The 17,912-nt window shown below is 39.9% G+C and overlaps 1 protein-coding gene across 6 annotated transcripts in view; it reads right to left on the reverse strand.

Annotated features, from left to right (window-relative positions):
- Window positions 1–17,912, reverse strand: part of EPHA4 (EPH receptor A4) — a 156,276-nt gene that overhangs the window by 72,323 nt on the left and 66,041 nt on the right. For all 6 annotated transcript variants that reach the window (XM_009444396.5, XM_001164828.7, XM_063790801.1 and 3 more), the window contains exon 5: window positions 10,989–11,144. In XM_009444396.5, the coding sequence (XP_009442671.1) occupies window positions 10,989–11,144 (156 nt within the window). The remainder of the gene's footprint in view (window positions 1–10,988; window positions 11,145–17,912) is intronic.

Consider the following 17,912-nt stretch of genomic DNA (forward strand, 5'->3'; position numbering starts at 1 on the left):
TACTTGGGAAGCTGAGGTGGGAGGATTGCTTGAACCTGGCAGGTGGAGGTTGCAATAAGCTGGGATCACGCTACTGTACTCTAGCCTGAGTGATGAATTGAGACCCTGTCTCAAAAAAAAAAAAAAAAAAATTCACTGCCATAGCACTTTTGTATGTCACAAAAGCTAAGCAAAATAATAATAATAATGATAAAGAAAGAAAAGAAATGGCAATCACATGCTAAAATGTAAAAAAAAAAAGAAAAGAAAGAAAGAAAATCAAGTCTGCAACCAAGGCAAGAAGATAGTTGATAGAAAAACCAAAGTCTCTGGTCTCATGTGATAGAGTAGTTTCCAGAGCTATCACAGACATTTAATACTTAACTGATTTTTAATCGCCATTTTAAAATTCAATGCCTGGGCTATGAAATTCATTCTGGATGGGAAATGGAGCATCCCCCAAGAGCATGGGCAGAAAGGTAACTCTCCCATGATCGATGTATTTAAGCACTGCTGTCACCTCACTAAAATGCTAAGGCAACCAGTCCAACACATATCTTGGAGGAAGCAGCACCTTGGGTCTGTAGTTCCATTTCCTAAGGCTTCATTAATCATGTACGACTTTTGGACTGTCAATAGCACTTCAGCGTCTTAGCTGTAAAACCCTTCAACCCTTCAGATAAGCCTTTGTTGTTAATCTCTCTCCAGCTGAAAGACAGGTTATAAGGCAGAGTCAACAGTTGGGATGCATTACGTTGACTCTGAAATAAAGCCCATGCTTCCCCCGACATTTGTATATGTTGCCACCACTAATTGCTTTCTCCCAGTCCTATCTGCTGTGGGTTAGTTTACATAAAGATGGCTGTTTTAAAGACATCCCTCCTGACATATATGAACAGTGCATAACCTCTTATCATGGTGGTTTATGTGTTTTTACAACAAAGACAGCCAAGCAGGGCTGTCCATGATTAAACCAGAACCTTCTGGATGCATCAATCACTTGCTGCTGTCATGAAAAATTCTTGGCTTCCTATAGAGGTTCATTTCTTGTTGTGAGACTTTCCCATAACCTATTTTCCTGGTTCTATCTCTTTTCCCATTCTCCTCTACAGTGATCTTTGTCTTTTTTTTACTGGGTTAATTAGGGGTTTGGTTTCTTTTTATTAGGATGACTTGTTTATGGCTGAAGTGCCTTATAAATTCTCAGTTATACATAAGAAAGCTACCACGCCAAAGACCAAGAAAAGTAGAATTGAGTATTTCATTTTTAAAATTATCTAGCCTGTGCATTAATCTACTTTCCTTGCAAAGCACTTTTTTGTATCTTATTTAACAGCTGCAATCAAATCTGACAGAAAAGTATTTATTGTTCACACCAATCTGATCACCAAAAACTATGATAAGTTAAGCAAACTGCCAAAATTAAGACAGCCAACATGCGCAAAGCTGTGATCAGAAACCCTGACTCCAAGGCTAAACAACCCTGCTTCCCTTTCATAGAGATACAAATAATATAAAGAAAATAATAACCCATAATTACAAATTCTTTTTGAGACTTGGATAGAAAGTTTCCAACTTTCTCAGTTCACCCCAGAGTTCAATTTCACCTCACTTCCCTGCCCTTCATGATGATGATGGCTAGCTAGTATTACTTCCCAGATGATCCTCTTTTATTATTTTCATGGGGATTATCTTTTCTGCCTTGTTCCTACCTTCTGTGCAAGAGAGTAGCTAGGAGTTTCTATTAAAGGTTCTTTTTCTAGGTGGAAGATCATAGGAATAGGGCGAGGGGCAATTATATCTCTATAGCAGAATCTCTCATAAATCTAAATGTTGATGGCAAAGAAGATACCCTGGGCTGAGTGTGGTGGCTCGTTTCTGTAATCCTAGCACCCTGGGAGGCTGAGGTGGGAGAATTGCTTGAGCTGGGAGGCGGAAGTTGCAGTGAGCTGAGATCGCACCACTGGGAGACAGAGTGAGACTCTGTCTTAAAAAAAGAAAAAAGAAGATACCCTGTTCTCACCCCAGGGGATCTCAGAAAAATGTGTAATTAACCTTGTTTCATAGAAGCATGCTGTGAATAACCACTGTATAACTTCCATGCATAGTGTCAAAAATGGCATCCAGAAATGACAGGACTCGGTCAATGACAAGCCACTCTTAATTATTCAGGGTGGTAGAAAAATTGTAATAACCTGGCTAAATGGCATTGGCAGATTATTCAAGCCTTCCACTTGGGCATATATTAGTGTCCCTCGAATCTTTGCATTTTCCAGTGGAATCCATAATGGGCTGTTTATGACTAAAAAATGGGGAGTATGTGGGGGGAAAAAAAAGAGGAAGCTAAAACAGCATTTTTTTTAAAAAGAATTCAGTGAGATGATACCTGATCTTTATGAAATATCATGAGGCTCTTAAAATTTTGCAAACAACCAAATGGCAAATGATCAGTCTGGGGTCTATCTAGTGCCTTCGTTGAAGCTCACCTGGTGATCTTTCTCCCTTTATCTTTAATTTTCTTCAAACAAAAACCGTCCACTTGGTTGTCTAGAGGTACTTTTTCCTTTTAGTAGCTAAAATGCTGAAAGGCAATCCGAAAGGAAGAAACAAGAATGTGGTATACTCACTAGCTAACATCAGATGTTGAACTACTAAGCTCTAACTGAAGCAGCAGCATACGTTGACGGCTGCATCTGAATCGTCCAAATGTCTTTGGTTGCTTTGATCAGTTTGTACAGTCCATGGGACAGACACATTAGCTGGCTTACCAACTAACAGGCAGCAGGACCATATGTTCTGAACTAAAAACCAACTATGTAATCTGGCAGTGGGGGAGTTGGTGTCTCAATCTGAGTTTTTGGCCTATGACAAATGGAATGCAGTATGAAACCATACTATTACATTGCAAATTTGATAAATGACATGGAATGAGAAATTCCCCAGGAAAACTTGGATTTGAGATTTTTCATAAAAATATGTTCATGAAAATGATTGATTGCATGAATGATAAAATGGCTAGAGATCAACCAATGAATCTTCTGAAACACTTTCATTTACGACACTTTGGGAATCTTTGGCCTTTGTTCTCACTTTTCTAACTAGTCTTTCACTAGAGCTAACTGCACCCTCACTGACCTATTTCATAGAATGTATGCCTCCCCCATCATTATATGATTAGTTACTTGCAGCTCTAAAGCAAAAAGATATATGCTTTCGGGTAGATAAAAAAAAAAATACAGTTTACTTGAAACTGAAGGCTGCATTTTATCCTATGGTTTATACATCAAAGCCTCGCTCTAGACATCCCTCCCCAAATCCCTTAGCCAGACTGCTAAGCATGTAAATCTTTGGGGTAGAGAATTGAACAGAATAACAGGGGCACCTTCAAGAGCTTGTTTGAAAATGGATGTGAGATTCCCAAAATTAAAGCCCTTAAAAAAATAAAAAATAAAAAAATAAAAAAGGAAAAGAGTCCCTCCCTTCTCCTGACCTTGGAAACAAGTAAGGACGATGTTATTTTAATTTGCATTCAAATTTTCACAACACAGTCACACAGCACCGGTGGAATCGACATTGGGTTTCCACCGAAGATTGCTCATCATTTCATTATGGTTCATTATGTTGATAACTGTCAGAAAGCATTAGCAGCGAGGGCTTTGAGTAATAGAACTGAAATGGTAATTTTTAAACAATACACTTTCTGGGAGGAAATACAGCAGCGCACTAAATTCAATTAGAAAAGGCAAATGTAGAGGCAAAGTAAGTGATATTTGTTGTTTGGAACTTGGCTGTTTCAATTTCTTGATAACGTAAACCTGGAGAAAGCTTTTTCAAATCAGGACCTCTGGTCATAGATCTTAGTAAATCTGCCCTCATTAGCTCTGAGCTCTCCTAGTATAAAATGTCTTAAAAGCTGCAATTTTGGAATATTTTCGGCCACGTCTAAGTATCAATCAATCACTCTTTGTTTGTTTGGCACATTCAAGGCTGTTTACTTGGAGACAGATTCGTGAAGGCCCTTCAAGTTGGCAATCTAAAATAATAATCTCTCATTTACAGAGTGTTCCCAATCACCAGGCTCTAAGAAGTTTCATCAAACAAGTTAAATAAAGAGCACCCCAAAGCACAGGGACAGATTTCCAATTGAAAAATACGAAAAACTACTCTGGTAACAGTGCTCAGAAGTCAAGGTGGCAAAATGACAGATGAGCTACATTTTTCTAGATATGCAAAGCCAATTTACTACCTTTACAAGGTACTTTTCTAGCACATTTTGAAATACAATAAGGAGTTGGAAAAGAAAGTTACCTTAATGCCGGGTGCAGTGACTCATGCCTGTAATCCCAGCACTTTGGGAGGCCTAGGCGGGTGGATCGTTTGAGGTCAGGAGTTCGAGACCAGCCTGGTCAACATAGCGAAACCCAGGCTCTACTAAAAATACAAAAATATTAGCTGGGCATGGTGGTGCATGTCTGTAAATCCCAGCTACTTGGGAGGCTGAGGCAGGAGAATTGTTTTAACTCGGGAGGTGGCAGTTACAGTGAGCCGAGACAGCGCCACTGCACTCCAGCCTGGGCAACAGAGTGAGACTCTATCTCAAAAAAGGGAAAACAAAAAAAGAAAGTTACTTTAAATATAACATTGATTTAGCTTCCCAGTGGGGGAAAAGAAGATCTTGCTCACTACAATCATTGAACAAGCAAGTACATGACTAAGACCATCAGAAGTCTTCCTGCAGGGGTGTGAGGTTGACCACGCCCAGTCCTGCTGATAACCAGACTGCATTCCAGAAGGGGCAGGGAAACAAGGAGAAACAGATCTGGAGAAGGGAAAGAGCTAGTCATTCGTAGAGTTAAAGGACATTAATTTCATTAATAAAAATCACATCAAAATCCCTGTTAAGAAAAGATTCATAAAATCAAAATCCTGACATCAGCTTTAACGGCAGCCCTGAATGTGCAGAAATAATGGTGCTTGTCCTGGCAATGTTGCCAAAAAACAAAAAACAAAAAAACAAAAAAACTTCTTGCCTCTCTTGACTGATACAGGTGTCTAAGGTGAACATTTACATTTCTACTCTCTGGCAATAACTTAGTGAGGATTCTGGAAGAAACAAACAAACAACAGCAAAATTAAAAAGAAAAATAATTCCACAGTGAGTGCATTTGGTTATACGATTCTACCCAGGCTGGATTTTCTTCATACAGGAGACAGATGAAGTATTCCATTTCCATGAAGGGAGAATGATCAGAATCCATGAAATACCTTTCTAGAGTCACCACTGAGCTGAAGAACAGGTCTGAAAGTTACAGGCATCAAAACAGAATCTCCTGTCTCCTGACAGCCGTGGGGCTGGGAATCTAAATCCTTGCTGCCTAAAGACGGTTTTACAGATCAGTAGCTTCAGCCTCACCTGGGAACTTGTCAGAAACAGACTCTCAGGCCTAACCTCGCTCCTCCTAATCCGCAGGTGATTTCCATGTGATTTTTGTGCATGTGGACGTTTAAAAAGCTCTGTTCTAAACTCCCTGTTCTAAATAGTTATGGGCTATTTTCCAGAAAATGTTCCAATGGTAATTCCATAGAAACATCTCAGCACATCTCACAGGCAGCCATTTATGTTAACCTAACCAGAGGCTCCAGCAAAAGTATTCCCAAAGGTAAAGTTTGTTTACGATTAAATTATCTTAAGCTCTCCAGCAGCGTCAATGGTGCAAACTTTCTAGGCAGTTTCCTTCTAAATTAGCCAATGCTACTTGTATTCACCTGGTCTAATTGTTCTCCAAGTGAACAAAAACCTGATTTTACAAGCCAGTGGAGCACAGTCTCTCTTTGGCTAGAAGAATGAGGCTCAGATAGTGTGTTTTATTTCTTCATTAGTGTGCCGTCACAGTGAGCGATCACTAAATGCGAGGCTGCATAAGAATGCTGGGGTTAAAGACAGCATAATGAACAAAGAAGGTGCCTGATTATCATGGCTGTCAGCACAAGGGAATTGGGTTTGTCACCTGGCTTAACGAACTGGGAAGAACTGATTAGAGGCTGGAATCAGTTTGAAAGGACCCCTGATGTTTATGCTGCTTCCCATCCCCACATCTTGTCAAGAGAATCCGATAAAGCTGGGGGCAGCGTGCGAGTGGGGAGAGTTACTCTGTGGATCATCTGAACAAGAGGTTCTTTGAGAAACTCCTACTGTCTTCTCTGTTGGAAGGTCTGCTACAGTATTGTCCAATAGAACTTTCTGTGGTGATAGAAATGTTCTCTGGGTCTGCCATCCAGTATAGTCTCCACTAGCCATATATGGCTATTGAGCACTCAAAATGTGCCAAGTTTAAATAACCCAAATTTCAATTTAATGACTTTAAGGTTAAATAGCCACGTGTCAAGTGTCTACAGTACTAGACAATACAGGTCCATTATATTCACTAGGAAGGGAGATGTCGAAAGGAAGAGCCACAGGCTAAGAATTAGAATCCAGTTCTGCTGCCTGACTTACGACTATATCTATTATCAGCAAAGTATAGTCACTTCCCTGATTATCCCTATCTCAGAGGAAGTCTTCAGAGGCTTATGCAGTTAATGTTTAAGTTTAAAAAAATACTTACAAGTTTAGTTCTGTTAGCCGGGTGTGGTGGCTCATGCCTGTAATTCCAGCACTTTGGGAGGCCGAGGCGGGTGGATCACCCGAGGTCCGGAATTCAAGACCAGCCTGGCCAACATGGTGAAACCCTGTCTCTACTAAAAATACAAAAAATTAGCTAGATGTGGTGGCGTGTGCCTGTAATCCCAGCTACTTGGGAGGCTGAGGCAGGAGAATCACTTGAACCCGGGAGGCAGAGGTTGCAGTGAGCCAAGATTGTGTCATTGCACTCCGGCCAGGGTGACAAGAGCAAAACTCGGTCTCAAAAAAAAAAAAAATTTTTAGTTCCATTGGAGGGGTCTGAACCTTAACTGTACAATAAATTAACAGACCGATTTTTGAAAATACTGATGCCTGAGTCCTACCCCCCCGCCAGAAATCCTGGGGTACAGGGCAGCCATCAAGTAATTTAATTATGCACTCAAGGGTAAAAATCACTGATAGAGAGGCAGTGAGATGGGCTGTCAACCTGCTGTGGAGGCAGTTTGGGGAAGGAAGTGACCAGCTGGAAATAAAAGAGGAAGAGAACAAACATTTATTAGATCCCTACCAGGTGCCAGAACTTTGCAAATATTTTTTTATTTCATTCTTAAAACAGCCCCAGAGGTAGATGGTGAGAATTCCAACTTACAGAGGAGGAAATTGGGGCCTGGTGAGGGTAAACTCTCTCTGAATATCACAGTGTTGGTCAGTGGTTACAGCCAAGGCGATCTGATCAGCAAGTTGATGGCGTTGCCATCAGCACTTTGTTTCCTCTTAACTGAAGTGCTGCATATAAAGTAAGTGGGATGTGATAACCATTAAAGTAATGCACAAGGCTGAGTGCAATGGCTCACGCCTGTAATCCCAGCACTTTGAGAAGCTGAGGTCCATGGATCGCATGAGGTGACGAGTTCAAGACCAGTCTGGCCGATAGGGTGAAACTCTGTCTCTACTAAAAACAAAAACGAAAACAGGTGTGGTGGTGGGCGCCTGTAGTCCCAGCTACTCGGGAGGCTGAGGCAGGAGAATCACAAACCCAGGAGGTGGAGGTTGCAGTGAGCCGAGATCACACCACTGTACTCCAGCCTGGGTGACAGAGTGAGACTCCATCTCAAAAAAAAAAATGAATCAATAAGTAAGTAAAGTAATGCACAAGACCTTGAAGTAGTAAAGTGTGGGAGAAGGAGTTCCAAGAGCAGGTATCTTCATGGACCTTTTAACAATGACACAAAAAGCCACCAGCCTTCCTTCCCTTCACCTTGTGGAAAATGACTTCTGAAACATACAAATGTTACTTTAATTTTTAGACTTTTTGGTCCATCCATATGCTAAAATCAAATTTTCTCTTCTTCCCCTTTGCATCCTTAAGATAAAGCTAACAGTTAAAAATACAATTCCAAGGGCTCAACTACCACAGCCTTATTACACATACATCAAATGTTCCAGCAACACAGACATATGGCCATCTTTGGAGGTTTCCTAAACTCCCAAGCAGCAAGACTTGGTAATAAAGTGATGGGCACATGGTCCCCTTAAATGCTAAACAGGTCAGCATCATGAGACTGAAAAATACCTGGGAGAAAGAGCCAGGACCTCCTGCCATCAGAGATACATTTCATGACACTCATAATACAATCAAATCTCAACCTAGAGAAGGCTTTATCTGCATGGAAAGTAAGTGGGGGAGTACATGATGCAAATTGAGGGCCATCCTCAAAATGTCAGCCTCAAACACTTCCCCTTGAGTTTACTATTGTGCCCCAGATTCCCACAAGAAAATTGTGGGTAGCAGGTGTGGATAAAGATGGGGAGTTTATTATTAAACTAATCACACAAATGGAACATAGCGTGAAAATATTTACATTGGAAAAGAAAAAGGTTGGGACTGAAGAGTTCAAACAAAAGTGGCCACCCAGAGAAAGTTCTTAGTCTATGGAGGAACAGGAAAGAAAGAAAGCAAAAACAATCCTTGCCTATTTACAGTTTTTCTGTTTTTTTTTTTTTTTTTTCTAAGACAGGGTCTTTTTTTGTCACCCAGGCTGGAGTGCAGTGATGTGAATGCAGCTCACTGCAGCCTTGACCTCCCAGGCTCAAGTGATCCTCCTGCCTCAGCCTCCCAAGTAGCTGGGACCACAGGTGAAAGGCACCAGTCCTGGCTATTTTTTTTTCTTTTTTTTCTTTTTTTTTTTTTTTTTTTTGAGATGACAGAGTTTCCTCTGTCATCCAGGGTGGAGTCCAGTGGTGCAATCTCGGCTCACTGCAACCTCTGCCTTCCGGTTCAAGCAATTCTCTTGCTTCAGCCTCCTGAGCAGCTGGGATTACAGGCTCACACCACCACGCCTGTCTAATTTTTGTATTTTTAGTGGAGACGGAGTTTTGCTATGTTGCCCAGGCTGGTCTTGAACTCCTGACCTCAATAATCTGCCTGCCTCGGCCTCCCAAAGTGCTGGGATTATAGGCCTGAGCTACTGCATCTAACCTTTTTAACAGTTACATCTGAGACTGACCCTAGGATTCTCCCTAACTCTGAATGTTTATGCTTGACTTGGGAGAACCAGCAAGAGAATCTCCCAGATTCTCTATAATAGAATAATATAAAATAGAAATAATATAAAATATAAATATAATAATATAAAATAATAATAATATAAAATAGAAACTAGGTGAGTCTTCAGGTTGTACAACTCTGTCCAAGGTAGGGTGTGATCTTGAGCATGTTCCTTAACATCTCTGAGCTTGCAGTTACCTTTTCTACAAAATAAAGATTATACCTACCTAACAGATTTCTTATAAACCACGTATTAAGATTTTTTTTCAAATACCTAATACCTTACCTGGGCATAATTATAAAATTGTCCTCATCATCATTATTATCTCTCATTATGAAAGAAACTCTGGAGGTTACAGCAATTTAAATATAAAGTCAGAGAGACCTGGAGTCTCACTCCACTCATTTTAAAGATAGGACTTGATTGCCCGGTGGCCCAAAGTGCTCAAATACCCAAAAACCTTTTATTTGCAGGGTTGTTAGCTCCAGATTGGCCAAAATACCATTTATAGTAGTTAGGAAACAAAATAATAATAGTCATAATGATAACTAAAACTAATATATATATATATATATATATTTTTTTTTTTTTTTTTTGAGACAGAGTTTTGCTCTTGTCACCCAGGCTGGAATGTAATGGTGCGATCTCGCCTCACTGCAACCTCTGCCTCCTGGGTTCAAGTGATTCTCCAGCCTCAGCCTCCCAAGCAGCTGGGATTATGGGCACCACCCACCATGCCAGCTAATTTTTGTATTTTTAGTTGAGACAGGGTTTCACCATGTTGACCAGGCTAGTCTCCAACTCCTGACCTCAGGTGATCCATCCACCTCAGCCTCCCAAAGTGCTGGGATTACAGGCGTGAGCCACCGCTCCCGGCCAAAGCTAAAATATATGAAAGTGGCATCATCCTATGCGACGTACATAGCACATAAACAAAATGAGCTGTTTAATACCAACAACCATTAGGAGGCACTGTTATTAACTCCATTCTCCAGGTGAGAAAACAGACTGAAGAGACTCAACAGTCACCCAGCTACACAACAGGCTGGGAAACAAACTTAAAATCTGTGGAAGGTGTCTGACCTGAGCCATGAGGCTAGCCCTCCAAGCACAGATTCACCTAACGGAAATTCATGGGCCCAGTGCTCCCCATTCCGATCAAGGTCACAGCCATTGTAGGGTCTGTGAAGGCCCAAGTGTACATGAAAGGAATGGTAACACCTAGGAACACTGTCCATATAAAGTGTGAGAAAATATTTCTTCACTCCTGCTCTTCATACCAAGCTTCCCAGCCTCATCCATTCATTAACCCAGCATTTATTAAACGCAATCATTAAACAAGCATTTATTAGGATTTGGGCCTAAGTCTTATGAAGACAAAACTATGAGTAGAGAAGGAAGAGGTGTAATGACAACATAAGCAATGATCTCAGTGCACACTGAGCTGTCCTTTACAGACTGAAACCACATTCCCAAACCCTGCCGTCTACCTGTTTCTCCTGCCAGTTGTCAAGCTTCCCTGAGTCCTCAGTGCAATGGCAAAGCCACTAATAAATTCCAATCTCAGCTCTAATTACACTGTCAGACAACCTCTGAACACTCAATCTCTTCTCCACCAAGTAGTCTGTAGGCAGCTGTGCACACTGAAGGCAACCAGAAGCAGTGGGAAAGACCCTTTCTTTTTACAAGCATTTCCCCTGCTATGATTGAGAAAGGATGAATGTTTGATCTCAAGTGCCCCCTGCATGATTATCCCAGGAGAAGATCTGGCAGTGCCTTGCTAGGTGGTAATGAAAGCTGTTGGCATCAAAGGAATGAAAGACAAGCATACAACTTACGGGTGCAGGGCATAGAGGCAGCATCGTTGTCAGCTCTGAAAAAGCCTCGGTCACAGGTGCACGAGGTGGCTCCTTCCCAGACAGAGTAGCTGTGGGGTGGGCACTTGGCACAGGTGGCATCCGTGGAGAGAGCCTTGTAATATCCAATTTTGCAAGCTGCAGGGAAGAAGAAAAAAACAAACAAATATAAACCACTGCAAATAGAGCAAAGCAAAAATGCAAAGCCACCTCCTTGTTTCAGAAGAAGGGAGACATTCTTGCTAATCATTAGCGATCATGTGGCTTGAAATGCAGGTCATGCAACCAAAAGCATTCATTGAGTATAGTCGCTCTTTAAGGGCCATTAACATTCCTGGTCAGGTGTCAAGAAGTCCAAAGGAAGAAATTTTCTTAAACCTGGCAGAATCAAGGAAAAGCACAGCAAAGTTTACCGAACGCCTTTCTATGTGCCAGATACCCTTTATACACATTATGCTGCTTAATTCTTACAGCACCCCTTTTCTACAGGCATTATCTCTACCTTAGAAGTGAGGAATTTCAGCTTTGAGCAGTTAATTGAGGGCACAAGACCATACATCTGCTAAGTGTCAGCACCCAGGTTGACCCCAAGTGTTCTGCCCTCAAAGCCTCTATGCTTAGTCACATGCTATGGAATTTCAGAGTGTAGCCTTTAGCCAACCAGTGGGAAGTGTATCCAAGTGCTAACAAAAAAACCGGGTGGTGATTATTTCCTAATTACAACTACAGAAAGAACCAAATCGAAAGATCAACAAAGGCAACCAAGTAAAAAAGACGAGCTTGTAAGGCACGGGTCACAGTTTCAGGGTGAAATAATAAAAACTATCAACTGGAGATTTTGGAATATAGTATGCTAAGATTTGTTTTTTGATCAGTAAATATTTTGTGTCTATTTTCAAGTTCATAAAACCCTCCTGTTTTTCCCTCTTTCCATTTTTCCAGCACCCTTCCCCTGCAACGCACACACCTCCCGAGAGCCTGGTGTAGAGAACACGGGCCATATAGTTTTTTATACACCTGACATCCTTTCCATGACTTCATCTTCATAAACATCACACTGACACTGTCATCATACTGACACTAAGGACCACTTTTAGTAGTGTGGAAAAACTCACTAATTCTGGGAAAACTCATAATAAAAAATAATGACTACTTGCTCCCCACTCTTTTTTCTTCCCCCATGGCCTTTCATGATCGCCTCTCAAATCTGTCTCAACCCCAAATAAAAATTGACCAACACCATCAGCATTAAACCCACAGAGACAAGGCCATTAAGAGTAAAGTTATTTCATAACACCAGAGGTTCAAAGAAAATGTGCCAGTAACCCACAATCTTTCCAGCATGATTCACTCTCGTTTCTTTTCATTCATCATGTCCTTAGGACTTGTCTATACTATCAGAAACAGCAGTGGGGAGAAGGACCTATCAGCCATTTTCCATCAGCCTGGCAGCCAAAACGGAACAACCATGCAGCAACGCAGCAGATCTTACTGAAATGAGTACTAGAAAGAGATCCATGAAACTGCTTGATTCTCTCTGGAGATAGGGCCATCATCTCACTGTCACTCCTCATCCATCAAGCATCTGTATGGCTTCCAGCTGAAGTCTGTTCCACCCACTCGCATATCCTGTTGGCATTTTCTTAATCATACTTTTGTAATGGCAAGCGGAAAGGGAATTTAGCAGGGGCTCAGGAAGGCACACAGTTACTTCACTCTTACTAACTAAAGTTGCTTATGGAATTTCCTTTAACAAGCCAAAACTTTATGACGTGTGGAGCACCGACAATAAAAATGCTGGGAGATCAATCTCTCCCTTATTTGCTTTCGTCTTTCACTGGACCGGAGCATCTTAGAAAAACAAGTTGCTCCAATGACTGAGATTTATGTGTCTCAAGTTTATACACATTGCATAATTAGATAAGGTTCAACTTGCAAGGTGCTTTTTTGGTCATGCTTAAGATGGCCCTAGGGTTTTGATTAAAATCAGAAACCCTGACTTTAGCAGGAAGAAGGACTGGGGGTCAAGCCCGGCTTTCTCACATCAAACACAATGAGCCTCTGAACAGGAACACAAACCCACTGGGTCCCACCTGTCACTCAGTCAGTCGCAGTCGACAAAAGCAACTTGTGGCAACTCAGGACTGCAAAGAAGGCACAAAATGCTTTCATTTTTTTCACATCTGAATGTTTGCAGAAAACTGCATATTACTGACTGATTCTCATGCACCCCTCAATTTCAACAAGCATCAAAAACGAAAAACTCACAGTGGGAGTGGAAGATCGACAAGGACAAGAAACTGTCCAGTGACTGATCATCACAAAGTCCAAATGGCATATTTGAAAAGCTATTCTGATAAGACTACTTCCAGCTAAAAAATTAAACTCATCTTTTGCAAAAATCAAAATGGAAAATGTTTCCTTCAATTTCATTAAATTTCTTACAGTGCAAAAACCTGTTTTATATATTATGTGAATTTAAGAAAAAAGTGCATTTGCAAGTTTACATTTTTTCCTATTTTTCCTCGAAGCTGGTATTAATATGTCACCAGGAATAAATATATGTGAATTCATTTGAGAAATACAGTTTTATACCAATTTGGAAAATTGAAGGCTGCTGTTCTTTAAACACACACTCTTTTCCTTTTGCTTTTATAAAACACAGGCAGAAAATACAAAATTGTCATTGTGCTATTCTCGGCAGCCTTGCTACCCTTAACACCTTCTTTTGTCTCCAACTACATTAAGACCATGTTATTAATATTTCAGGATTCTTAGAAAGGCTCTCTCAAAATATAGTAGTGGCTTTTCACGCACATTGCCATTTTGCTGCCTACATTTAAAATGACCTAGTAAATTGATGGTTTAGTACATTTCTTTGCTCTATGTGGTGCACAGCCTTCCAGCATTTGGTACATAAATGTGTAAGTACATTCTGCATTTATTCACTACTTACTAGCATCTTAAAACTTTCACTATCTCTTTTATTCTAAACAAAACCCCTATGAAAGATGTACTTGGCATAACAAGCATTGACTGTTAGTATTTTTTATCCTTCTATTTTAGGTGAGAACTGCTACGCTGTATTTTTGAATACTAATGACTTTGTGAGCAAGAAACTACTTCCTCCTGCCCTATTTCCACTGAAGTTTCACTAGTTAATGAACCATCTGAATGGGTGTCTTACTTGATCTTCTAGATATGCCATGGAGAAAAGATTAGTTCACATGTATGATGCAAACTTTGCGTTCAATTCCTTTAGCTTTGCTTTAATTATCTCTTTCTGCTGGCTTTGAATAAAAAAAGATGGAGGAGGAGAAGGAGGAGGAGGAAAAAGAAGAACCAACTCTTCTTTCATTGGCTCACCCACTACCATAACAAAGTCGAATTTTAAGATAGTCTTGGTAACGTAGTATCTTCTGGATTTTTGATGCATTGATGTGTGTATGTGACAGTATAATGCCCAATTTAATGAGCTGATTACACCTACTATTTGAAAATTTTATATATATATATATATATATATATATATATGGCTATGTCATTTTTCTGCTTTTTAAGAAATGTAGAATAATTGATAGTATCTGATTGTCTTTATAGTTCATTTTAAAACTAAATTAGTGCCTAAGAGTAGCTAATAATAGCAATTGTGAAAATAAATATCAAGTATTCATTGAGTATTCATTGTTTTTATGCTCATTGATCATTTAATTGTCACAATAATTCTGTGAGCTTGAGGCATTATCACTGTTCCCATTTTGCAGATGAAGAAACAGGGTTTTCAGTAACTTGTCCAGGGTCATACAGTTAAGTGGTAAGGCCAAGCATTTAACTCCAGTGCTTATGTTTTTTTAAAAGTTTTTAGTGAAAAAGGTTAAGTTACCTAGAGTTAGGTCTGACCTTCAGCAAAAATATGACTTGGGTATAATGGAGGGGTAAGGATCTGGGCTGGTCCCAACTTCTATTTGTTCCCCCAGCCCATCCTCTTGCTGCCTTTATCAGCCACAAAGGCAGCCATACTTTGCTCTCTGTGACCCACTTTCCAGTTCAAGGCCCCTCAGAGCTACACTGTCCATTAAAATAACTGCTCACCCCATGTGGTTACTGAGCACTTGAGATGTGGCCGGTCAATGAATACTGGCTGTGAGTATAAAATACACACCAGATACCAAACACTTAGTATCCCAAAAGTAAAACATCACTAATAATTTTTATATGGATTACATGTTGAAAGCAATAATGTTTTGAATGTATACTCAAATTATTAAATTTAATTTCACCTTTAAAATTTATTTATTTTTTAATTTTTTTTGAGACAGAGTTTTGCTCTTGTTGCCCAGGTTGGAGTGCAATGGTGTGGCCTCAGCTCACTGCAACCTCCGCCTCCTGGGTTCAAGCGATTCCCCTGCCTCAACCTCCTGAGTAGCTGGGATTACAGGTGCCTGCCACTACGCCCGGCTAATTTTTATATTTTTAGTAGAGATGGAGATTCACCATGTTAGTCAGGCTGGTTTTGAACTCCTGACCTCGTGATCCGCCCGCCTCAGCCTCCCAAAGTGCCAGGATTACAGGAATGAGCCGTCACACCTGGGCTAAAATTTATTTTTCAATGTGGCTACTGAAACACTTAAAATTATCTATGTGGCTTGCATTATATCTCTATCAGACAATGCTGCTCTAGAAGCTAGAGTATTAAGTATTGCGTGTGTGCTGCCGTGTGCACACACATGCTACTCTTGCAAACGCAGGGTGCTGAAAGTGAAGGAGGATGTATCACAATCCCCCAAGGACCTATTTTCAAAATTTACCCTGAACCTACTTAGAAGAATCTGATACACTTCCTGAAGAACTGCTCTCAACCAGCTAGGTAATTTTAAAAACCTAATTTGGGCTAAAGTACTAACAAATGGACATTAATGGGGGGTTAAAAATTACCTTCCCAGGTAACAAATTTGCACCTTAATATAGAGTCGCTTGAAGGTCTAGAAATTCCAACACTGATTCTAAGGAGAATCTGAACCCTTTATGCACGCTGGTCTCCATACGATATTTGGCAAAGAGAGGCCCATAGGTCTCTCCAACCCTATCTTGTGGGCATGATACTAGGCACACATGACCAAAAAGTTTCCATGGGAACTCTGCCATTTGTGCACTGGATACATAATATATCCAGTATGCTTAGGAACCTATGTTAGAAATATCAAAGTCTCTTAATGGCCATTATTAAATTAGTTCTTCAATAAATTTTTCATTTGTTAAACTATTTCTTATGTTAATAATATAAGAAAAAATGATGGGAAAGAAAAAATATCTGTCAAAAAGCATTACAGCTTTTGAAGTTTTTGTGAATATGTGCAAGCCCCAGCCATCTTTGGGGAAGGTGTGAACATTAACCAATTAATTCCCCACAGTACAGATGGAATATTAAGGCACAAAGGTTAAGGGTTTGCCCAAGGCAGGGTGGATTTTCTAACACAGACAATATGGCTTAAACTAATATGCTATAGATCTCTTCTCTTTCTTTTCAAACATGCAGGGTGAAGATGGACAATTGGAACTGTTATTGGACCCATCTGACTCTCTTCCATTCATGAACAGCCAAACGCTGGCAAATCCATATTGTCCAAATCACCTGCATTCTACAAGTGGTTTGACTGCTATCTGTTGAGCATAGTTAAAAATTAGATTGTTGAAGGGACCTTCAAAATCATCTCATCCAGGAATGGGCAAACATTTCTGTAAAGAGCCAGAGGCCAAGAGGAAGACCAAGGATATGATGAAGGTATTTATGTAATAAGATAGAAAACAAATTTTTACAATTTTTTTTTTAGTGATAGAATTCAAAATATAATAGTAAATCATTAAGTACTTTTTTGCAATATAGAGTTATTAGTGAGGAGAATGGAATTCTTTGTTGGAGAGAGAACATTTCACTTAATTTGGTTTCAAAGAAAATGTTCATTATTACCAATTCAATTCCAAATGTCATCTATTAAAAAACATTCTTAGCTGTCAGATCATACAAAAACTGGTGGCAGGCCAGATTTTGCCCATGGGTCATACTTTGCCAACCAGTGATCTTGTAGGACATGTTCATTTTTGAGATGAATAACTTGTCCACGGGTCCTTTCTGGAGCATACTAGGATTGAGCCTCTACTCCATGGTTCATCTGTTACTCTGCAATGCCTCCCCAAGTTTTGAATGACAAAGCGTAATAAAGTGCATGTTCTTGTCATCGCTGCAAATGAGTAAACTTTTCATCAACTGTCTTACTGGAAAAGCTGATTTTACTCAGTATCATTATAAGTAAAACCACTTTTCAATTGATTTTCTTTTTTTGATTAAATGGTATGGCCTGATTTGGAAGCTATTCCTATACCATTGTGGGGACAATTTCTTTGAGTCAGTTCAAATTTCTGCAATTATATATTATGATTAATTTTACATTTACATTGTTTTAGGGTTTTTCTTTCCTGAGGATCCTGGGCTTAAACTGTTTTCGTCTATGAAATGAAAGAATGATACTGATTTTTTTTTTAATTTCTGAGCCACTAAGTTCATGAAACAACTACAATAGCAATTGAAATGCTTTGTGTTGATGACTGATGTAGAGAAATAATGCCTTAATCTTTTGCCTGTGAAAAGGGTTTACTCTCAATCCCAAGACTGAGGTAAAGACAGAGACAACAGAAAGTGTTCAAGAGCTTTGAAAGATGTAACAGGTCTCTCAGGTGCGGCCTAAGCTCTAGTCTGGACATTAGCTAACTAAAAAAAAGTTTTTAAACTGGAGATTACCTGAATCCAAATTCAGCAAGAATACCAAACTTCTCATCTCAGAAGCTTCTAATCTTGGAAGATCAGTAGTTTCTAATCTTTCTTCTCAGAGTCTAGCATGTATCAGAATG

Source organism: Pan troglodytes, chromosome 13 (assembly GCF_028858775.2).
Source record: "Pan troglodytes isolate AG18354 chromosome 13, NHGRI_mPanTro3-v2.0_pri, whole genome shotgun sequence".
NCBI lineage: Eukaryota > Metazoa > Chordata > Mammalia > Primates > Hominidae > Pan > Pan troglodytes.